Raw genomic sequence first — 24,688 nt, 5'->3', positions numbered from 1 at the left:
ACAGAGTAATTACATAAGCTATTAGGAAAACCCTCAATATTTGTAAACTAAATAACACACTTCTAAATAATCCATGGATTAAAGAAGAAATCAACTGGGAAATGAGAAAATATTTTGAACAAAATAAAAATGAAAACGAATATATCAAAATGTTTAGCTGGGCGTGGTGGCATGCATCAGTAGTCCCTGTTACTTGGGAGGCTGAGGCAGGAGGATCACTGGAACCCAGGAGTTTTGAGGTTGCAATGAGCTACGATGACACTACTGCACCATATCCAGAGTGACAGAGTGAAACTCTGTCTCAAACAAACAAAAAAATAACGAATTTATGGGACCCAGACAAAGCAGTAAAGGGAAATTAATAATATGAAAATGTCTATATTAGTAAAGAAGAAAGATTACAAATCAATGATCTCAGCTCCAACTTTAAGAAGCTAGAAAAAGAACAACTTGAACGGGAAGCGAGCAGAAGAAAGGAAATAAAAATTTGTAGAAATCAGCAAAGCAGGGTAAGGTGCCGGGGCTCTGGTAGCGTGCGTGCACGTCATATTGTGTGCAGCCCAAAGCCCACAGGGAAAAAATAAATAAAAGAAAAAAAGTAAAAGAAATCAGCAAAGCAGACAACAACAACAAAAGAGAAAAATCAATGAAATCAAAGTTGGCTGAGAAGATCAATAAAATACATTAAATGCTAGCTAGACTCACCAAGTAAAAGAGAATGGACACACCAATTGCCAATATCAGGAATGAGAGAAGTAACATCATTACAGATTCTACAGACATTAAAAGGATAATAAGGGAATATTATGAACAATCTTATACCAATAAATTAGACAATTTAGACAAAGTAGACAAATTCCTCAAAGACACAACTACTAAAGCTCACTCAAGAAACAGATAAACTGAATAGTCCCACACATATCAAAGGAATAAAACTGATAAAGTGGTCCCACACAGAAAACTCCAGGCCCAGACCGGGTGCGGTGGCTGATGCCTGTAATTCTAGCACTCTGGGAGGCTGAGGTGGGCAGATCATTTGAGCTCAGGAGTTTGAAACCAGCCTGAGCAAGAGCGAGACACCATCTCTACCAAAAATAGAAAAAATTAGCCAGGCATGGTGGTGTGTGCCTGTAGTCCCTGCTACTTGGGAGGCTGAGGCAGAAGGATCACCGGAGCCCAGGAGTTTTAGGTGAGCTACGCTGATGCCATGGCAATCTAGCCAGGGCAACAGAGTGAGACTCTGTCTCAAAAAAAATAAAATAAAAAAAAGAAGAAGAAAAAGAAGAAAACTCCAGGCCCAGACAGCCTTATGAGGGAATTGTCAGACATTAAACAAGAAATATTAATATAAATTCTACCCTTGGCGTGGTGGCTCATGCCTATAATCCTAGCACTCTGGGAGACCAAGGCAGGAGGACTGCTTGAGCTCAGGAGTTCAAGACCAGCCTGAGCAAGAGTGAGATCCTGTCTCTACTAAAAATAGAAAAAATTAGCTGGATATGATGGCTGTAGCTCCAGCTACTCAGGAGGCTAGAGGATTGCTTGAGCCCAGGAGTTTGAGGCTGCAGTGAGCTATGATGATGCCACTGCACTCTACCCAAGGTGACAAGAGTGTGACCTTGTCTCCCAAAAAAACAAACAAAAAAAAACACCAAAAAAACCCTCATTAATTCCAATTACAGTCCCAATAATGACTTTAATTACTGAGAATCCATTTCAATACATAATAAGCCTCTTTTTATGACTCATTACATTAAGTAAAATCAGTAATTTCTCAGTTATCTTATTATTTTTCTAATGGTGGCTGAAACATCTAGCAAAGAGTGTCTGTATTTATGAAGAGTGTTTATATTGCTGGTGAATTATGAATGATTCCTTTCTTTTATTTTCTAAATCTTTTGTAATGTGTCCATATCACTTTTATTTTAAAAACTTTAAAGGTAGTTGTGATGGCACATGCCTATAGTCCCAGCTACTTGGGAGGTTAAGCTGGGAGGATAGCTTAAGCCCAAGAGTTCCAGGTTGCAGTGAGGTATGAGCAGGCCACTGCATTCCAGCCTGGGCGACAGAGCAAGACCCTGTCTCAAACAAAAATAAAACAAACAAAAACTCAGCCATAAAAAGGAATAAGATAATGTCTTTTGTAGTAACTTGGATGGAAATGGAGATCATTATCTTAAGTATCTCAGGAATGGAAAAACAAACATCACATGTACTCTCTAATAAGTAGGAAATAATCAATGAGCACACATGGGCACAAAGAGATTTAAAGGACCTTGGAAATCAAGAAGAGAGAATGGTAGAAGGAGGGAAGGGGCAAAAACTCATTTATCTGGTACAATGAACACTATTCCAGCTATGGGCACACCAAAAGCCCCAACTTAAGCATTAAAAAAGGTATCCAGGCTGGGCACGGTGGCTCACGCCTGTAACCCTAGCACTCTGGGAGGCCAAGACAGGCGGATTGCTCCAGGTCAGGAGTTTGAAACCAGCCTGAGCAAGAGCGAGACCCTGTCTCTATTATAAATAGATATAAATAGAAAGAAATTAATTGGCCAACTAATATATATAGAAAAAATTAGCCGGGCATGGTGGTGTATGCCTGTAGTCCCAGCTACTCGGGAGGCTGAGGTAGCAGGATTGCTTGAGTCCAGTTGTTTGAGGTTGCTGTGAGCTAGGCTGATGTCACAGCACTCACTCTAGCGTGGGCAACAAAGCGAGACTCTGTCTCAAAAAAAATAAAATAAATAAGGTATCCTTGTGACAAAAACATTTTATTCCCTTAATATTTTGAAATTAAAGAAAAAGAGGCAATAACCTCCCCCAAAACAAACAAACCTTTAAAGGATGTCTACCTCTTGCCCATATTAAGGATGCCAGCTGCAGTGCCCATATTAAACCAGAAGAGGGCACTAACACATCCAATAGTAATCTCAGGCTAAGGAAAAAGAAACTAGTAACAATTCAAACAGGAATAGCAATAAACCTTGTTGATTTCCTATCCATTTACTTTATTACTGAATTTGGGAAAAGCTCTTGGTTTGATTCTAACTTCAGCAATTCCCAAAGGTCAAGTGACTTTCTATAAAAGAAAGGCTGTTTTTTGTTTTGTTTTTTTTTTTTTTGAGACAGAGTCTCACTTTGTTGCCCAGGCTAGAGTGAGTGCCGTGGCATCAGCCTGGCTCACAGCAACCTTAATCTCCGGGGCTCAGCGATCCTACTGCCTCAGCCTCCCGAGTAGCTGGGACTACAGGCATGCGCCACCATGCCCGGCTAATTTTTTGTATATATATTTTTAGTTGGTCAATTAATTTATTTCTATTTTTGGTAGAGATGGGGTCTCGTTCAGGCTGGTTTCTAACTCCTGACCTTGAGCAATCTGCCCGCCTTGGCCTCCCAAAGTGCTAGGATTACAGGCGTGAGCCACCACCCCTGGCCTTTTTTTAACTTTTTAATAAAAAGAAATTTTTTTTTTTTTTAGACAGAGTCTCGCTTTCTTGCCTAGGCTAGAGTGAGTGCCGTGGCGTCAGCCTAGCTCACAGCAACCTCAAACTCCTGGGCTCAAGCGATCCTGCTGCCTCAGCCTCCCGAGTAGCTGGGACTACAGGCACGAGCCACCATGCCCGGCTGATTTTTATATTATATATATTAGTTGGCCAATTAATTTCTTTCTATTTTTATGGTAGAGACGGGGTCTCGCTCAGGCTGGTTTTGAACTCCTGACCTTGAGCAATCCGCCCGCCTCGGCCTCCCAGAGTGCTAGGATTACAGGCGTGAGCCACCGCGCCCGGCCAAAAGAAAATTTTTTTAAAGAGACGGTCTCGCTGTGTAACCCAGGCTGGAGTACAATGGCGTGATCATAGCTCACTGTAAACTTGAACTCCTGGACTCAAGAGATCTTCCTGGCTCAGCCTCATGAGCAGCTGGGACTATAGGAATGCACCAACATGCCCGGCTAATCTTTTTTTTTTTTTGTAGAGATGGGGGGGGTGTGTCCCACTATGTTGCCAAGCTGGTCTTGAACTCCTAGCCTCAACAGATCCTCCTGCCTTATGGCCTCCAATAGTGCTGATTATAGGCATGGGCCACCGAGTCTGGCCAGAAAGGCTGTTTAAATGTTTATTCTGAAAAGGAGTAAATGCAAATGAAATTTCAATATTTAGTAGCCTATCGGATTTAGCTTCATTTGTAAAGAACAAAAAACAAAATAAAAAAAGAACAAATAAAACTCCAATTCAAGGATCTGTCCAATACATTCTATCCCCTTTGCAACAGTTTTTCAAAATTTGTCAATATACAAACACACCTCTAAGAATAAACCTGTCAGGACTTAAAAAAAAAAAAAGGCCAGGTTCTATGACCACAAAAAAGAAACTGTTCATTAATAAAGAAGAAAGAGGCAGTTAGCTTTTTTATATGAACAATTATGTAAAGATAAAGATGCAGACATTTTCACATGGATTATTTCCTTTCTTTAGTTACTTTTACATGAATAGTGTAATAAATGGAGCCACTTTTTGAGTTGCAAAAGACATCGGATGATATGTTTACAAACTCAGATCCAAATTTTGTGGCCACTGAAATGGGTTAATAGTCTGCTCTGCTACAGATTTACCCTTAACCAAAGAAATTCTCTTTCAAATGGCACAGAAGGATCATTGACAGAATACAAAGCTGTTACTGTTAAAGACAGACACACATGCTTTTGGCTATGAACAAGTCTGGCAGCAGGCCAGAGAAATTTGTAGGAACTCCTTTCAAACTAACATTCTTCTCACACTCTTGAGAAAAAACAGTTTTTGGTTCATTAAAATAACCTATCATCCCCTTTGCCCTCAATTTCAGATTTATAAAACATGGAAAGCAAAATGGCATTGTATACCCCTACCCAAGTGAATAGCTGAGTGGATCTAAAAATGTGAACTTTGACCTTAGTTATCTAAAGAACATATTAAGATAACAAATGCAATGCTGAATAATGATAGAATGGATAAAGACACAAAACTCTGGCTTTAGTTTTTTTTCATACTAGATCCAGCTGGTTCTTTGAACTTGCTGGACAACTACTAAATTTGCCAATTAATAAACAATGTAGATTTAAGCCTCCAAAAGACATAAGCTCCAATCGAAACTTACACACTAGTTAATTGCTAACAATTGTGAAAGCCTAATCAAATTTAAAACATGATTTAATGCCCTTTGCACATATTTATCTCTAAGCAATACTCTGTACTTGCCAGGTTATGTCAACATATTTCTCCTATGGTTGTGATACACTTGAACTTTTTATGCTTCTCTGACGCTGTTAAAGTAATGTAGATAAGTGACATGGTTTGAAACTTATAAGAACATATGACATAAAACTGATTCTTTTCTTCTAAAAAAACTAACAGTCTCTAAAATCTTTATCAGTAATTAACAAGAGAAAATTTAAAAGTGAAAGTGTTAGGTAATGCACACTTGATTTGAGATCTTACTCTCTCCATCTCCCTAGCAGCTTTATTGAGTTGTTTCCCCCATGGAAACATGGGAATCTGATCAGTAACTGGACCAGCTTCCCCCAGGCCTGTTTTATTTCCCCCAATATACAGCAAAGTTGAAAAGAGTTTAGAGTGAATACTCATATAAGCACCATCTAGATTTTACCATAATATCTTATTTTTGGTAAAATATCTTATATTGTGGTAAAATATACATAAAATTTATTATCTTGGCCATTTTTTAAGTATACAGTTCAGAGGCATTAAGTATATCCATACTGTTTTACAACCATCACCACTATCCATTAATGTTTTACTGTACATATCTGTCCCTCTGTACACTAAGGTTATTTATGCATTTCAAAGTAAATTATACGTATCAGAAACCTACTTCAGCTTGCATATTACTAAAGTTCAATATTTTAGTGTTTTTCTTTTGATGTAAATTTACATAAAATAACTACACAATATATTCACTGAGTCACACACACACACGCCTATGTAATTCCATAAAACTATACTCAGAGAGTTCCCTTATGCTTCTTCCTATTCCATAAAACTATACTCAGAGAGTTCCCTTATGCTTCTTCCTATTCAACATCCCAGAAACAACCACTGCTCTGATTTCTTCCCTATATAGAAGAATAGTTTTCTTCTCTCTCTCTCCCTCTCCCTCTCCCTCTCGCGCGCATGCGACAGAGTCTTACTCTGTTGCCTGGGCTAGAGTGCAGCAACCTCAAACTCCTGAGCTCAAGCAATCCTCCTGCCTCAGCCTCCCGAGTAGCTGGGACTACAGGCATGCGCCACCATGTCCGGCTAATTTTTTCTATATTAATTTCTTTCTATTTATAGTAGAGACGGGGTCTTGCTCTTGCTCAGGCTGGTTTTGAACTCCTGACCTAGAGCAATCCACCCGCCTCGGCCTCCCAGAGTGCTAGGATTACAGGCGTGAGCCACCTCGCCCAGCCCTCAACCAGTCTTTAACAGTTAAGACCCTGAGGTATCTGCCACTATCATAAACAGTGCTACAATAAACATCTTTGTAGTTATTTTTGCACATAATTTTTTTAGAATAAATTCTTCAAAACAAAATTGCTAGAGCAATTCTAGGTCTTTGTTACGTATTGCCAAACTGCCTTCCAGAAAGGTTGGAACAGTTTACACACCTGTCACCAAGCTATCTGCCTGCCCATTTCCTTGCATTCTTACCAATCTGGGTAATAAGACACAAAAGCTATCTTCAGCAAATTAGGTATGTGAGGCATGGATCTAATTCTTCCCCAAACTATTAGAGTCTATCATACCATAATTACTAAAGGCTTCATTATGAACTGGCACATAATATACTATAAAACAGCAAAAGAAAACAGTATACCATTAATTTTTTCATTGCTTCTTTTACCTCTTTTCCCCAACAATGTTAGGACATAATTACAGAACTGTTTTTATCTTAAGAGAGACTATTCAGACACACCCTATTTAAAACTAGAGACTGATGCATTTTACTGAAATGGTTTACATTTAAAAAGATTTAGTCATAAAGTAACATAATTTAAAAAGGGTTTCAATTCTGAAACCTGTAAGGAAGACCTTTCAGCTTCTTGCTCTAATTTTACCAGTCTTCTTTAATTATCATCTAAAAATATCTACTAATCATAGAATCTGATCAGTGACAAACATCCTAAAATTCCATAGCCCTTTTCATCTCTCACACTAGATTAAATAACTTAGTTGAGAATTACTATTAAGTAGTATTTACACAGTACTTATTTATTACAATACTATAAAAGCAGGGCAAAATAATTATCATCACATCAACAAAGGAAGATGCTAAACCAGTTCAACTAGTTGTCTAACATCACACTAAAGCAAGAACTTGCCAGAATTAGACACTGGAGTTCTTAGCCTAATTACCATATGCCTCATCACCCAAAAGTAATTATCTGTAAGAATTATGACAACAACTCAGGAAGAAATCTAGAATGTACCAGAGCCAGAGAACCATATTATTGAAATGATAATTGAAGATCATCTACTTCAACATCCTACTGTACAGATAAGGAAACCGAGGCCCCAAAAGCTTATGTAAGTTAATTGTTCAAAGTTAGACTTCTAGGCACAATAAAACAAGAATTAACTTAGCACTCTCTAATCCAAGTTCAATGATCTTTAATTAATAGAGTATTACAACTATCCCAAATTTTGGGGTTTATCAAAAAGCCTCAATGTTTTCACTGTTAATTATTAGCATATCATTCATTCAACAAATAATCATCTAGTACATATTATGTTCCAGGCCCTGTATTTGGTGCTAAATCTTTTTTTTTTTAAATCATTCAGCCCAAAATGTCACTAATGCTAAATCTGACCAAATATTTACTATGTGATAGGCACTGCGTTATCTGTATTTTCACATTTAATCCTCACAATACCATTACAAAGTTAAATGCAATTATCTCTATTTTAAAGATTAAATTTAAGAAGATTAAGTAATCTGCCTATGGTTTCCAGTAAGAAAATACCTTTATAAAAAGTAAATGGCATAAATCAAATATAAGTTTATTCTAACAAAATTCTGAGTTTTTTTGGTAAATATACTACAACTCTGTACATGGTTTCATTTGAAAAGAGGCTCTATCATCAAAAAAGCTTAAAAATCACCAGCCCCTACATACCACCTAACACTGACCATACAGTAGATGTAGAACTGGGTATTAGATTATAGGTTGGGAGCCCCATTAAATATCCGGGGTTTTTTTGTTTTTTTTTTTTAAGAGACAGAGTCTCACTTTGTTGCCCAGGCTAGAGTGAGTACCGAGGCATCAGCCTGGCTCACAGCAACCTCAAACTCCTGGGCTCAAGTGATCCTACTGCCTCAGCCTCTGGAGTAGCTGGGACTACAGGCATGCACCACCATGCCTGGCTAATTTTTTGTATGTATATTTTTAGTTGGTCAAGTAATTTCTTTCTATTTTTAGTAGAGATGGGGTCTCGCTCATGCTCAGGCTGGTTTCGAACTCCTGACCTCGAGCAACCCACCCACCTCGGCCTCCCAGAGTGCTAGGATTATAGGCGTGAGCCACCACGCCCGGCCTAAATATATATCCTTTTTTTTCTTGTACTTTCCAAGACCCTCAAATAGGCAGCACTGCAGTAATCTAACTGAAAGCTACTTTTTAGGAAAGTGGTCATTTCAAGTAAATAGAGGACAAAAGGAAGGGCTTTTGGTACCATCTTATAATGAGTTTTGGCTTGGAGAATATTATATAAGAGCCAAAGCAGAAAAAATACATGAGTTCTCTTAAATATTACCCACAAAATAGCACTACAGTAGTGGTTACCTACTTTCAGAGCATAAAATCTCTGTAGTATATGATTACATTAATTAAAAACTTCATTTACCATCTTTCCCAGCAGGAATTCCTTTATCTTTGATTGCTAAGATTTCCCAAGGCCTATAACAAAAAACCTGAGTGCTAAGCAGTATGACCAATAGAGATTTGTTTTATTTGTTGTTTATTCCTGAAATAGAGTCTTGCTCTTTTGTCTGGGTTACAGTGCTATGGCATCAGCCTAGCTCACAGCAACCTCAAACTCCTGGGTTCAAGCAATCCTCCTGCCTCAGACTCCCGAGTAGCTGAGACTATAGGTGTACACCACCATGCCTGGCTAATTTTTTCTATTTTTAGTAGAGACAGGGTCTTGTTCTTGCTCAGGCTGGTCTCAAACTCCTGAGCTCAAGCAACCCTCCCACCTCGGCCTCCCAGAATGTTAGGATTACAGGCATGAGCCACCTTGTCCAGTCCCGATGGAGATTTAAAAAAATAAACTTTGTAAATAAATGAGAACCTGATGATATTCTTAAAAGCAGCAATTACCCTAGGGCCAACTTATAAGGAAAGAAATGTGAAATATAACTGGAGCAAAGGAAAATAATTTTAGGGGAAAATTATTAAAATAATAATTTGGGGGGAAGATTAATTTTACAAAGTGGTCTACTATTTTGGGAAATACTGGTAAAGGGAAATCAAATCAAGAAATCGTAAAAAATAAATAAATAAAAAGAAGAATCTGCCTTTTCCCTACCATACAGTAAGTTTGTATCCTAGCTATACTTGTGTAGGTATCAGAGACTAAGAAAAATGGTAAGTAATCAATCACAGCAGAATTAACTACATGCAGTATTTCTAATGTAAATGATTACCTGAGAAGTCTGTCAGAAGTCTCACTAGGACATGCTTGTTTACCAGCTCAGTCTTGCTAAGGTTGGAAATAATATCTACCCTAGTAGTTTCTTTGATAGCGGGGGGCTTTCTGGAAATCCCAAGATCAGATCCGGTCTTGACATCTGTATGTTCTAGGATGTCGCATGATCTTTGTGGCCATTCTGCAGTGAATGTGAAAGTTGGCTTGAGTATTTCTTCAGAAGGAGATTCTACTTCATGCTGTGACTTCTCAGCCTGTCTTTCACCTAATTCTTCAAGGGCTTTGATTGTGAGCTGTTCCTGTTCTAAGTCAAGAGATGCTACCAGACCACCTCGGGTAGGGAAAACACTCAGAAGCTCACTTCCATTTGTTTCTTTGCTCTGTTTGTTGTATTTGCTTCTAATGTCTTTAATTTCAGAACCACTTGACTTACTTTCATGCAAAATTTCTACAGGAAGAGTCGTTTTAATGTCTGTCCTCTGCTCTGATATTGCTTCAAAGGCATTTCCTTCACCTTTATCTATGGTTCCTTTCTCTCTGATTTCTGTAAAGGCTGCTATCAAGTCCTCTGGGGAGGAATCATCTATATCTTTAACATTTTTCCCATGTAATGACTTCAAATAGGCAGAAGATGTCACATTTAGTGAGAATTCCTTCTCATTAAAAACATCTGGAGATGCTATTGAAGTAAGTGTGGGGTTCTCAGTTGCAACAGGCTTTTCAGGAGCAACTTCACTCATACTATCTGACTGATTTACATCTTCTGATGAGACATTTGTATTGGGTACTTGTGAACATGCCTCCTCACCGACTGCACTCCTTCCAAAAATATCAGGCTGAACTTGACATGGCTCAGAGTCACTAACCAACTCTTCAAAGTTTTCCCTCTTACCATTGGGAATCTCTTTGATTTCTCTTTCACCTGTTTTTACAACCACACTTACAATGGAAACTGGTTTTTCAGTGTGAATTTTGTTATTTTCAAACAATATATCTGCTGTAATATCCTCTATTACTGTGTCATCGGATTCACCAGAACTATCAACCTCTGTGATTTCTCCCATCACAGGGCTCTGCCAGTTCATTTCATCTTTCAGGTGGTCATCAGGGAAATCTACTTTCGCTGTCACCACTCCAGAACCCAAAGAAACACATCTCTCAAATGGTGGCCCAGGTAACTCTGAAAGCGTGCCATTAGATTTCTGCACAATGCCTTGCATGCCTTTGATAATGACTTCCTTTGTGGAATTGACATCATCTGGTATAGGTTTTCCAACAATAGCATTTTCTTGTGGAAGAGATGTTTCTGCCCAATCACCTGTTGATTTAGTGATGGGAGTGTTCCCATTAATAGAACATACAGGAATTTTCTGAAGAGTGTTAGTTTTAAGACTTACAACTGGAATTTCTGAATTACATTTACTCATGTCAAGTCCCGTAGTTTTTGCGATGTGGTCATTAGATTTATCAGTCTGTTGTTTCACTTGAGGAACCAAATCCCAAGTCAATATTTCATTAGTAAAGTTATGCATATCATTCACACATCTAGACACCTCTTCCAGTGCTGCAGTTGTGTGTGAAAACTGTCTTGTGAACAATGCAGAGATGGGGTAACGCCCTGCCTCTTTATTTCTCAGTGGAAATACTTTGTCATTAGTCTCTGAAATGTCTTCGGATGACTCTCTATCAGTGTTCACTGACCAGCTACCAAAACCATTTGTGTTCTCTTTATATGAGTCTTTAAATTCTTTGTCAAATGCTGCTTTGTCAATAATTATTTCAAATGGCGATTCAGGGGAATCCTTTTCAATAACACCACCTCCTGAAACTTTGGTTGGGGACAAAGAATATGTACAAACGTTTTCTGCCTTAGACAGCTCAGTCGGGGGTTTCTGGGCTGTTAGCAAAGTGAATCTGTCATTAGCATCCAATGCAGTTTTATCCTCTTTACTTGGTACCTCATTTGGGTTCCTGGACTCTTGGTCTTTATTTATTTGCTCTTCTATTTGACCAACTTCCTTTGAGGGAAAAGCAGAATGCTCTAGGAAACTGGCCGGAATGGAAGGATGGTTACAGTGAACTCCTGCTGCAAGAGAAACTGTAGAGTTTGCTATGTTACTGCTGGTCCCCTGAGGCTTTTCCATCTTTTTCGTATCTGAAAGAGCCAAGTGGTCTTTTCCTTTCATGTCTAAAAAGGGCTGGCTTGCTAGTATTTCGCTTTTTTCTCCATGTAGTGTTGTAAGGTCAGTGTTATATATTTCAGAAGATGAAAGAAAGGAAGAAGTCATAATTTCTGAAGGTGGTGCATCAGAGCAAAGAGAGGTCAATCCCTCTATGGTTAGAATTTGAAAGAAAATTATTGTTTACTAGGCACAATTACACATTAGCTGGTCAGGCCAAGCAGCATGCTTTTTATTTTTTAAATTATATAAAGATACACATACACACACACATACACAGAGAATGTATATATATATACACATACATATAAACACATAAATGATCAACAGTTACCCTAACAAGACATGCATAAAATTGTCAATGGTGAAACAAAAAAAGCCATATCATGCTACGAATTGCAAATGACAAAAAGTTTTCTCAACAAATATTTTTCAATCAGTCTACATTTTCCACTGCAAAGGTAAAGTATAGAGAAGGGCAATAAGATTGGGAAATCTTTTTTTTTTTGGAAGACCTATTTAACAGAAGCAACATAATTCATATAAAACAAACAATTTGATATTAAGAAGCACTGATACACCTCCATCTGCAAGCTGAACAATTCAGAACAAACTGCCTCTATAAATCTACTGTTATAGTCTCACAATCTGAGAAGGAAAAAAATGTGGCCAGAGCTTTAAAAAAATTATAATTTCAAAATATTAAGGGGTAGAGTTCTTTTTTTTTTGACAGAGTCTTACTCTGTTGCCTAGACTAGAGTGCAGTGGTGTCATAGCTCACCGTAGCCTCAAGCTCCTGAGCTCAAGTGATCCTCCCACCTTAGCCTATAGTATAGCTGGGGCTACAGGTATGAACTGCCACATCCCACTAATTTTTCTATGTTTAAAATTTTTTTTTAGAGATGAGTCTCACTATGTTGTCTAGGCTGGTCTCCAACTCTTGGACTCAAGTGATCCTCCTGCCTTGGCCTCCCAAAGTGCTGGGATTACAGGTGTGAGCCACCATATTGTAAAATAGAAACTATCATTCTTAAGGCAATACATTAAGTCTTATCAGTTATTAATGCCACAGTAGCCATTCATTTACCACAGTGCTTTCTAATTTTCCAAACTAACAAGTTTTTATTGGGGAAAAAGATCACAACAACCATCCCAAGGGCAAGTGCTTCCTTGCACAATGTTGTATTTCTAGAGCTAGAACAAAGTAGGTCTTAAATAAATGTTCCAAATAAATGAATCAAAGATTCAGCTTGGTCAGGTGAGACCTAAGTAGGCTCAGGAAAGTGATGCCTTGAGCACAATGATTAATTGGGAATATGAAAGAGAAATTCCTGAGATTACTCTTACTCAGCTTATGTTCTTTTTTTCATGTAAGAATTTGAATATTAGGTAAAAGCAAAATTATGACTTCATTCAAAATTATTTTATTAAAGATGAAAATAAATCTTAGTATAATAAAATTCCACTATTATAAAAATGTTTCGAAATGCCATATAAAGTTCAACATATCACTGAAATTTGATGCAATACAATCTGAGCTTTTGAAATAGTATAATTGGTATCTGGGTAGTGGAAAAAAGGTAAATTGAAGAAAAACTGTTAAGGTTTGGTGGCAATAGAGTAAATTGTAACACTGAAAAAAAATAATTGAAGTAAACTATCACTCATATTTAGATTTAGTTCTGAAGTAGTAAACATGGTTTAAACCCATCATTATATATATGGATATTCAGCATAATTGTATTACACGTAAGACAGAAATGAAGCCCAACACTGTAGGTTAAAAGATTCAAATAACTGAATATTCCACAATCTGAATCATGCATTATTATTGAATTCACTGGTCGGTGTTTCTACCAGAAAACATTTTATGAACTAAATCTGGATTCAGGTAAAATGTAAAATTGCTTGGGAACCTCTCCCTTCAAACATAAATGGAACTTTGGGGTGAATAAAACTGACTCCATCTCACACAGAAGGCTAAGCTTACATGTTTTATAGAGATAGAGATTTCAGATCTGTCATCTTACAGATGAAAATCAACAAAATGAATTAGTAATAATTCAACAAATTGAGGAGTGGGGTAAAAAAATAATTCAACAAATATTTACTGAGTGCCTACCATGTGCCAGAAACTATTTTAGAAACTGAGTTTCAAACAGTGAACAAAACAGAAAAATATCTTGCCTTTATGGAACTTACAATACAGAGGTAGAGACAGATAATAAGCAAAATCAATAAGCAAAATGATGATGACGTAGTGGTCGTGGTGATGGTGCTCAATGAAATGAAAAAGAAAGTAACCTAAATGAAACGCTCATCAAAGAATGCACACATCCCCAGGGGAAAAAACATGGCAAAAATGTCCTATGCTTTGTCAGGACACAAACTGGTCAATCTGCCAACCAAATCTTGCTTCTCTTATATCTTCCTTGAACTCTTAGTACTCCAAAAATTACAAGATAGGTGTAGAATAATCTGAGGTAAAACTAGAAGATCAGAGCAGAATTATTCTCAGAATACCAACAGGTCCTCTACCGAGTGCTATGACTGCCTGACAGACTTCAAATATTTTGTTAAAAGTTCTTTAATATAACCATTATATTAAGCTTAGAGAGTAAACATAGCTCGATGCTGCATTCACTCCTCAGTGATTGTGAGATGCAGGTGCTAGCTCTCATTATTGTCAACCAAGTTTTACAACTCATAGAAAAATAAAACAGCATCCTCACTGTGCTTAATTTTAATTATCTTTAATTATCAGCAAATGAAATGACTTTGGCTAGCTGAAACCCTAACTAACTTGGACAGAGCTGAGCTGTACCAAGACAATGGAAAAAATTGGGCTGGAAGTAAAAAGTTTATAAAGGCATGAAAACATTAAATAGAACAAAGATGAGACTCTAATAAGCCTTAAAGAACAGCTCCAATAAGCAAAGACTCTTCCAATTAGTCAGTATGGCACTTAACAGTCATTGGTGTTGCCCAGGTCAGTACCTGGTGAAACGGCAGAAAATGCCAAGGAATCTGAGGGTTGTTAGTTCTTAAAACACTATAAACTACAAAACTGGCTGGCAGAATAACACTGGACAATTTTACATCTTAGAAAATGTCCACTACCTTTCCTTTTTCAAAAGATTCATCCCTTCACACACACTACAAGAGACTTTCAACATTATTCAAAACCAATCTCGGCCAGGTGTGGTAGCTCATGTCTGTAATCCTAGCACTCTGGGAGGCTGAGGCGGGTGGATTGCTTGAGGTCAGGAGTTCGAAACCAGCCTGAGCAAGAGCGAGACCCCCATCTCTACTAAAAATAGAAAGAAATTAATTGGCCAACTAATATATATAGAAAAAATTAGCCGGGCATGGTGGCGCATGCCTGTAGTCCCAGCTACTTGGGAGGCTGAGGCAGCAGGATTGCTTGAGCCCAGGAGTTTGACGTTGCTGTGAGCTAGGCTGACGCCATGGCACTCACTCTAGCTTGGGGAACAAAGTGAGACTCTGTCTCAAAAAAAAAAAAAAAAAAAACTCTATCAAAACTCTCATTATGAACATTTTCTAAATTAGTTATTTGCTATAATGGGATTTAATGTGCATATTCATTTCAAGAGTTCTAATCACTTAAAAATATGGGGTTACTCTAATTATTAGTAAATAAGGTTATATATCTAAATTTATTTAAAAGGGAATGAGGCAAGGCACAGTGGCTCACACCTGTAATCCTAGCACTTTGGGAGGCTGAGGCAGGATCACTTGAGGCCAGGAGTTTAAGACCAGCCTAAGAATCATAGTGAGATCCTGTCTCTACAGAAATTAAAAAAAAAAAAAAAAAAAAATACCTGCTATTACACATCCACTGGAATGGGGGGGGGAGAAGAAAAATAAAATTAATAAATTAAATTTAAAAAATAGAAAAAAAAGAAATAAAAAAATAAATTAGCTGGGCTTGGTGGCTCACACCTTTAGTCCCAGCTATTTGGGAGGCTAAGGTAGGAGAATTGTCAGAGATTGCAGTGAGCTGTGATGACGTTACTGCAGTCTAGCTCAGGCAACAGAGCAAGTAAATAAATAGGGAATCAATACATAGTAAGAGGTGAAAAATGTCATATCCCCACAATGATGAGCATGTTCTCAAACTTATCAAATACTCAGTTCCATGCTTATTCCTACATCTTCTTAAACTCTAAATACCCAGAAGCTTCCATTTAGGTATATTATCTAAAATAGGACTAGGAATTAAGTTGGCAGTCATATTCTAAATTTCTACAGGACTCCCAAACCAAAAATTCCTGTTGAAAGATACAAAGTCCTTTCATTGAGCTTACTAATCATGTAGCTTTAGGCAAGTTACTTAATCTCATTTCATCAAATTCTCATCAAAATGTCGATATTGGCTGGGCAAGGTGGCTCATGCCCGTAATCCTAGCACTCTGGGAGGCCCCGAGGTGTGCATATCACTCAAGGACAGGAGTCTGAAACCAGTCTGAGCAAGAGAAAGACCCCATCTCTACTAAAAATAGAAATTAATTGGCCAACTAAAAATATAGAAAAAATTAGCCTGGCATGGTGGCACATGCCTATAGTCCCAGCTTCTCGGGAGGCTGAGGCAGGAGGATCGCTTGAGCCAAGGAGATTAAGGTTGCTGTGAGCTAGGCTGATGTCACAGCACTGTAGTTTGGGCAACAGAGTGAGACTCTGTCTCAAAAAAAAAAATGTGGATATTAAAGCACCTAACTTTAGAATTGCTGTGAGGATTCAATGAGTTAACACCTGTTTAGAATAGTATCTGGTGGCCGGGCATGGTGGCTCATGCCTGTAATCCCAGCACTTTGAAGCTGAGGTGGGTGGATCTCTCAAAGTCAGGAGTTCAAAACCAGCCTGAGCAAGAGCAAGACCCCATCTCTACTAAGAATAGAAAGAAATTAAATGGCCAACTAAAAATATATAGAAAAATTAGCCGGCCATGGTGGTACATGCCTGTAGTCCCAGCTACTTGGGAGGCTGAGGCAGAAGGATTGCTTGAGCCCAGGAGTCTGAGGTTGCTGTGAGCTAGGCTGAGGCACTCTAGCCTGGGCAACAAACAGAGTGAGACTCTGTCTCAAAAAAAAAAAAAAAAAAAAAAAAGAATAGTATCCGGCACTTAGGAAATCCCCAATAAATGTCCCAAGCACCACATTCTCAAAAAAATCTCTTCGGACATAGAGACTCCAGACCATAAGCATTTTTATTAGGGAAGAAAAAAAAAAAGGCATATTGTCAAATTATAACTACCTTCCTCTGGTATATAACACAGAAAATCCCGATTGAGAGTTTGAGACACTTTCTCCCCTACCATTCACAAATAAAGGAAAGTAATTTAAAGAGCTTTCATCTATTTCAAAATTTTGGGTGATGCAACTTCTGATTTAGTTATTCTAAGCCAATGTTGAAAAGATAAAAGAACTTTTCCTGAACAAAATGTTTCAGCAAATGACCTTCACCACCAGCAAGGTGAAAGTATATTTTAGTTCAATGTACAACTTGGTGAACAACTTAACAACCGAAATCTGTATTACAAGTTTCCCAGGTGACGAACCCGGTTTGAGAACCACATTTGATTAGTTTTAGAAGAGTACAAAGCTCAAAGCCATATTTCAGAGCTCTAGTCCTATAAAAATCCCACAGAAGGAGAATGCCACTCTTCACTGCTCCTCCTAAGCATAGATGAGCTTGTCCAGGAGAACAACCTGAGAGGCAGCAGAGGATGGAACAGGGGATGTCCTTTGTGCCTGCTTTAAATACTTTTATATGCTAATTCTAAATTATAGTAACTCTAAATTTTTATTGGAATAAGGCAAAAGCTCTATTTCACTAGAGAATCTGGTATGGGAACTGAAGAACTTTCTGTCTTCTATGCCTAGAGTATTTTATCTTATAGAGTAAGATGTGGCATGAAAAATGACATGATAAAAAAAAACTTCAAAGTGAATTCTGTGTACACAAGTAAATATATTTGAATAGGAAAAAACCCTTCACATACTGTTTATCCTTCAAAATATCTTCTCTTTGTTTCTTTTTCCCTAAACTGTCTCTTAGAAAAAGTAAAGATTTAGTACTTATCTATTCAAGTGTTTATAACTTAATTACTAAAAACATAATATGGTCTAGAAGTAAGTAAGCAATATTGAATGTTATAACCTACAGCAAAGAGTTCTTCCTAAAAAAGAATGAATAGCTTAGAATTATGTTAGTTACCATGTGGTTAATTTCCCCCTTCACTTAGGAAATTATTTTTTTTTAATTAAAAAAAATTTTAAAGGTCATCTCAGCTTCAGAAGGAAATGCATTACTTTTAATTAAAAAGATATCTGTAACATAGAAAAACTATACACATCTGTGAGGAAAGGGTGCCAGCCTGTGGTAGCCATTAAGTCACTTTTTCACATACATATTATGCATATTCATACAAGGGAGGCTTGAAATATTCAGGTATAGGTTTACCTACACTTGAATTTTCTCATATTCACAAAACAAGAAGGGAAGACAAATTATCGTGCAAAACAGTATCAGCAACTCTCAGCCACAGCATCAAAATAGGAAGTTAGCCAGCAGACACTTTGCAGCCAAGCTAGATCCTACACAAAAAGTCTCTTTTGTACAAAGAAAAATGTTTTGCTTTTGTTTTTTAAAAAAAGGCTGTAACTGGCAAATTTTTTTCCTCAATGCTTGCCCCAAAGTTCAGTGTTGTAACTTCCTATTCCAGATGCCTACTGCATTAGTGAAACTGAATGCAAACATCCATTAACACAAATGTGCTTCCAATTCTGCATGGTGAATGGATCCTCTTTCCAATCTTATTTTCATCTACTTCTCTTCCAATGTTTTCTAAAGAAAATCAAAGTATTTTCCAGCCTCCACTCTTATCAAAGGTTTCACAAGAAGAAACCAAATTTCAGTTTGATTTTGATTTTGTGTCTGACGGAGGGAGTATACCCTCCAGATGATACTAAATTGTATCACTAATAGCAATATGGCCAAAACAGTAGTTTCTGCCTCTTCTGCTCTCATGATTTTAACATTAACTTCAAAATGACATCTCTAAGAAACTCTCTAACCCCTAAAATACTGCTGGTTTACAAGCTGGTCATCTTTATCACAGGTGCAGCAGTCATGCTCATGGCTTTGGAGTCTTCCATCTGTCACTTACTGGTGTGCTACCTTCAGTAAGTTATTTCACCATTTTAAACTCCAGTTTCAACTGGTTAAAAAGCTAGTTCCTTTCCTCCATAGAATTGGCTGTAAAGATTAAATAAGACAGTAAAAGCTCAATAAAAATTAGCAACATACTACATCTATATTTCTGTCAGTATCTTTTATAAAACACAGGAAAACATTAAAATTTACTCCTCTCTCTTTTTTTTTTTTTTTTTTGAGACAGAGTCTCACTTCTGTTGCCCGGGCTAGAGTATCGTGGCATCAGCCTAGCTCACAGCAACCTCAAACTCCTGGGCTCAAGCGATCCTCCTGCCTCAACTTCCCAAATAGCTGGGACTACAGGCATGCGCCATCATGTCTGGCTAATTTATATATATATATATATATATTTTTTAGTTAGTCAATTAATTTCTTTCTATTTATAGTAGAGACAGCGGCTCACTCTTGCTCAGGCTGGTCTCGAACTCCTGACCTTGAGTAATCACTAGCCTTGGCCTCCCAGAGTGCTAGGATTACAGGCGTGAACCACTGCGCCCAGCCTTACTCCTGTATTTTGAAACTCTCAGGAATAAAGGATGAAATTTAACACTGCTTGATGGAAAAAGGAATCTATTAAGCAAAAGATTGAGGACCTATTAAGGAGCACAACTTATTTAAGGAACTGATTATTCTATTAACACTCTAATTACAAATCTATTCATGTCAAAAGTTTAACTTCCTCACTTAGGAAGCTGCTGATTATTTCATTGTAATTATAAATCTATACATATATATTCTCAAAGTAGTACAATTTAATAAATATCACAAAATTTACTTTAAAAAAATTTAACTGCCCTTTCCTCAGTCCAAATTAATGACACTTTTTGTATATACATCTCCCTGAAACCCAATGGTGATAAATATTACTTCAGGATTAAAAATACAAGTCATTTTTAAATCTAAAAATGTCCTATTTAATGTTATATATTGCTTAATATGGTTTGGGTATATACAAATAAGGCAGTTTCTCAAGGATAGACGACTACGGGATATGAAGCCAAAGAGATTAGCTGGGTTAGTGCCAGTGGAGTCAAGGTGCATGTTGTTGGCAGCAGTCATTTTGAAAGGCCTGTGTGGAACTGGGCTATTCCTAGTACCCCTACTCCCCTCTCTCCTGGGTTTCAAATACAGTTAACCAAGTAACCCACAACTTCCTCTTCCCTTATTTTTATTAAGGCAGACTAGAAGCTACCACTCTTGGCTACTCTAGAATACACCTAATCACCTGCCAAGGTGTTCCCTCAAACAACTGAACAGGCTGACCTCTAAACCTGCCAATGAAAGAGCCCCACGGGGCAACTTTTCTATCATGTGCTCTCTTTTTTTGGCAGGAGAAAATGTTACTAATAGACACTAGATTCAAACACTTTCAGTGAAATGGCATTTTCAACTGCCTCTTAAAAATAACACTATTCTGAATCTGTACTGGTCAAAATATTGTTTTTATAAGCAAAAAGGAAAAATGACAAATGTATGCTTATTTACAAACTCTATTACGTGCTGTGGAACTGAAGTCTACTTAAACATTCATTTTTAATTAGAAAATTCCTTTTTATTTACCTCCATTTTACATGAGTGTATGTGTAACTTTTGCCAATGGATTAAAATAACTTATAAAGTTATGACAGTTATCTTTTCAACCTTTCACACATTAGGTATTTTGGGCATATGTTACATTGTTACACTCTTTAGAGTATCAACTATCCGCTTTCTATATGAAAAGTGTCTTAAAGTTAGAATGTATTTTTAAAAATCTAAAATATCTACAATAGCGGAAATATAATTATTTATTCTATTTATATTACATTTTTCCAGAGTAAATATAATACCTATTTGCCAAAATTATTACATTTCTAATTAAAAAAAAAACTGTAAAGACATAAATCTGGGTGGCTCATGCCTGAAATCCCAGCACTTTGGGAGGTTGAGGTGAGAGGATCACTTGAGCCCAGGAGTTCAAGACCAACCTGGGCAATACGGCAATACCCCATTTCTACAAAAACTTAAAAAATTAGCAAGACCCTGTCTCTATAAATAAATAAAGTCAAGTTTCAGATGTTAAGAACAATTACTTTATATGCTTGAGTTACTTTCTAACATTCACAAAATTTCCATCTTTTAATGTAAACATATTAGTGTCAAAGGTCATGATTTGATAGCTAAATTTACACAATAAGACACATTATAAAGGAGGGTGGTTCCAATGTTATCAGTCTGAATTAAAAGTAATAAATTGTGTATCACATTTCCTAAGAAGCAAATTAAACCAGGCAAAAATTTTACTACATTCATTCTATCCCATCATGTTTTTATTATTGTAAGGTCAAAAGTCTTTTGCAGCTAGAGAATTCCAGCTAGGACAAACTATTTGCTCAGGGCTTCTTAGACCTATCAAGTGATTTTTTTTTTTTTTTAGACAGAGTCTGACTCTGTTGCCCCTGCTAGAGTGTAGGCCTCAGCCTAGCTCACAGCAACCTCAAACTCCTGGGTTCAAGCAATCCTAGTGCCTCAGCCTCCCTAGTAGCTGGGACTACAGCCATGCGCGAACCATGCAGGCTAATTTTTTGGATATATTTTTAGTTGTCCAGCTAATTTCTTTCTATTTATAGTAGAGACGGGGTCTTGCTCTTGCTCAGGCTGGTCTTGAACTCCTGAGCTCAAACGATCCTCTCACCTTGGCCTCCCAGAGGGCCTATCTAGTGATTTTAATTACTTTTTTTCTTTTTTAAAATAAAGGTTTTCCATTGAGCTATATTTGGAGTCTAGCACAATAGCAGAAATGAAATAGCGCCTTACTATTAATATAAATTGACAAAGCACATAGTGCTCTTTCAGATTTTTGCCAATGCTACCCCCACAAATCCAATTCCCTTCCCTACTGGTTGGCAGATTTTTAAAAAAACAAAACCACAACTTAATCTCTAGGAGAAGCAGCCTTACTTGCCAAAAACTCAACTGGCTTGTTCAGTGTTCTGAGGCAGTCTGGAACCAGCCTAGCTCTGAGGAAACATCTCAGATAAATTCACATTAAAATACTCTAGCTAGGCTGGTATTTTTGTAGTTCAGTGGAAGCACACTTTTCCATTGTTTTTCCAAACTCAACACCTCTCTAACCAGTTATGTAACTGCAAATCAATATGTTAAATGCATTCAATAGATAGGGTTGTTTTCTAAGCCACAATTCTATCTGCTCCAAATCCTGTAGGCAAGTTTTTAATTTTTAAGAAATACTCAAAACTATACCTAAAACTTATATTGTTAAAGAAAGGGTACAGCCAGCCTCATTCTCCTTTATTAACCTTTATAGGAAACCCACTGGAAGCTGGTGAAGAACTGACTTGTAATTCGTTTTTATATTAAGGGATTTAGGGGCAATAGAAGACTTGTACTTCATATCCCCAGTTACAGCCTCTTTCTCAACATTTTTCTTTTATTAATGCACACAAAAAAATTACAGACTTGCCTTGTGAGGTCGAAAATAGAGATACAGGCTGAGAGGAAGAGGAAGAAACAAAGGAATCTGAAAGAAAATATACAGCATGAGAATTTGACAACCTCACACAAGAATTTTAATTTCAACTTTCTTTTTTGGGGGCAGGGGCAAGCATCATAATTTCATTGAGTTTAGCAAGGGGGAAAACTCCAAATAATTTCCAATTATCGTTTTCACTCACCTGGCAGCAAAACCTTATTTTCAAGATGCATTTCTAAAAGTTAATCAATTCAAATTTTTTTTTTCTTAGTCAAACATTCTCACCTTCAGAGGAAGAAAAGAGGAACCCCTAGTGTTTTAAATCAAGCATAACCTCAGGAACAGATAGATGATGCTCCTTTGCTACTGTGTGGAAAAGGGAAAACAAATATCTGAGTACTAATTAATATATGCTTTTAACCATTTTCAACTGCATTTTGAGGAGTCAGCCACTAATATGAGCATTCAAAAATATCTAATTGGCAAATGTGTGAAGTTGACCCTGAATACTCAATTATACTCCTCTAAACTTGGCAATATATCAAAATTTCAAATGTGCATATCTTCCTCCTGCCCTGCCACGCACATAATCTTTAACTCAGCAGTTATATTATGCCTCTAAGAATTTATCCTGCAGACATATTTACATATGTGTACAAAGATGTGTATTCATAAAACCAGTGCTTTTATGAATATGTGTACATATTCATAAAAGCACTGGTTACAAATACTAGGAATACTAGTAAATAGAAGAATGATGTACAGCTATATAGTCATCCCTCAGTATCCTCAGGGGATTGGTCCTAGAACTTCTTCATATCAAAATTCACAAGTGCTCAAGTCTCATATATAAAATGGTATAGTATTTGCATATAAGCTACTATATCCTCTCATATACTTTATTTACTTATTTTTTTGAGACAGAGTCTCACTTTGTTGCCCAGGCTAGAGTGAGTGCCGTGGCCTTAGCCTAGCTCACAGCAACCTCAAACGGGGCTCAAGCGATCCTCCTGCCTCAGCCTCCCGAGTAGCTGGGACTACAGGCATATGCCACCATGCCAGGCTAATTTATATATATATATATATATATGATATATATATGTGTGTGTGTATATATATATATATATTAGCTGGCCAATTAATTTATTTCTATTTAAAGTAGAGATGGGGTCTCGCTCTTGCTCAGCCTGGTTTTGAACTCCTGACCTCCAGCAATCCGCCCGCCTCGGCCTCCCAGAGTGCTAGGATTACAGGTGTGAGCCACCGCCCCCGACCCTCTCATATACTTTAAATCATCTCTAGATTACTTATAATACCTAATACAATGTAAATGCTATGTCAATAGTTGTTATATATTTTTTTAATTTGTATTTTTTATTGTATTGTTATTTTTAGTTTTTTTAAAAGATATTTTGATCTGTGGTTGGTTGAATCCACAGATGCAGAAGCCAAAGATACCGAGGGCCAACTATGTATGTACACACAGTCCATATATGTATTCAATTTAAGAAGCAAAGTGTAGAAGTGTATTCAGCATGCTCCCATATGTTAAACAACAAAGGAACTAGCAAAAGGGATTGCAAAGTCTAGGGTGGGAGGGAGACCTGCTTTTCACTACAATCTTTGGCCCTTAAAAAAAAAACAACAAAAACCCCACCAAGAATATAAATGACCTTTTCCATAAAAATGCTAACAAAATTAATGGAAATAGCCATATGAAAAAGAAATCTTCCAAAACTACCCCTAAATAATACTGAACTTTATATGTTAACTCCCTTTGTTCTTACAGTTATAAAAATGTTTTCACAAATATCAGAAATATACTTAAAACCAGAAGACTGCTTTAAAGGATTGGGCCATAACTATATCTGTAAGTACTAATTTAAGAACACTATTTAGTAAAAAATATACAGCATGTTAACATTAAGGCAGAATTTAGTGGCAAACAAACAGTAACTTATGACTAGAATTTAAAAATTCACTACTTTTTAAATTATCTTAAAATGAAATTATCACTCTAGCCTGGGCAACAGAGTGAGACTCTGTCTCAAAAAAAAAAAAAATGAAGTTATCACATTTACTTCTACAAATTAAAAACACTTCTCCTTTCCTTT

At 37.1% G+C, this 24,688-nt stretch overlaps 1 protein-coding gene across 3 annotated transcripts in view; it reads right to left on the bottom strand.

Annotated features, from left to right (window-relative positions):
* Window positions 1-24,688, bottom strand: part of RTN3 (reticulon 3) — a 54,407-nt gene that overhangs the window by 16,603 nt on the left and 13,116 nt on the right. Inside the window, exons 2-3 of one of the 3 annotated variants that reach the window (XM_012777848.2) lie at window positions 22,566-22,622; window positions 9,685-12,018 (exon numbers count right to left, since the gene is read on the bottom strand). The exons of 1 other annotated variant lie outside the window; for it this stretch is intronic. In XM_012777848.2, coding sequence (XP_012633302.2) covers window positions 9,685-12,018; window positions 22,566-22,622 — 2,391 coding nt within the window. The remainder of the gene's footprint in view (window positions 1-9,684; window positions 12,019-22,565; window positions 22,623-24,688) is intronic. One more of the 3 variants, XM_076001735.1, reaches the window with a different exon arrangement.

The sequence above is a fragment of the Microcebus murinus genome, chromosome 4 (genome assembly GCF_040939455.1).
Source record: "Microcebus murinus isolate Inina chromosome 4, M.murinus_Inina_mat1.0, whole genome shotgun sequence".
NCBI lineage: Eukaryota > Metazoa > Chordata > Mammalia > Primates > Cheirogaleidae > Microcebus > Microcebus murinus.
Note: the sequence above shows the minus strand (reverse complement) of the source record. Positions and strands in the feature narration are given on the sequence as shown.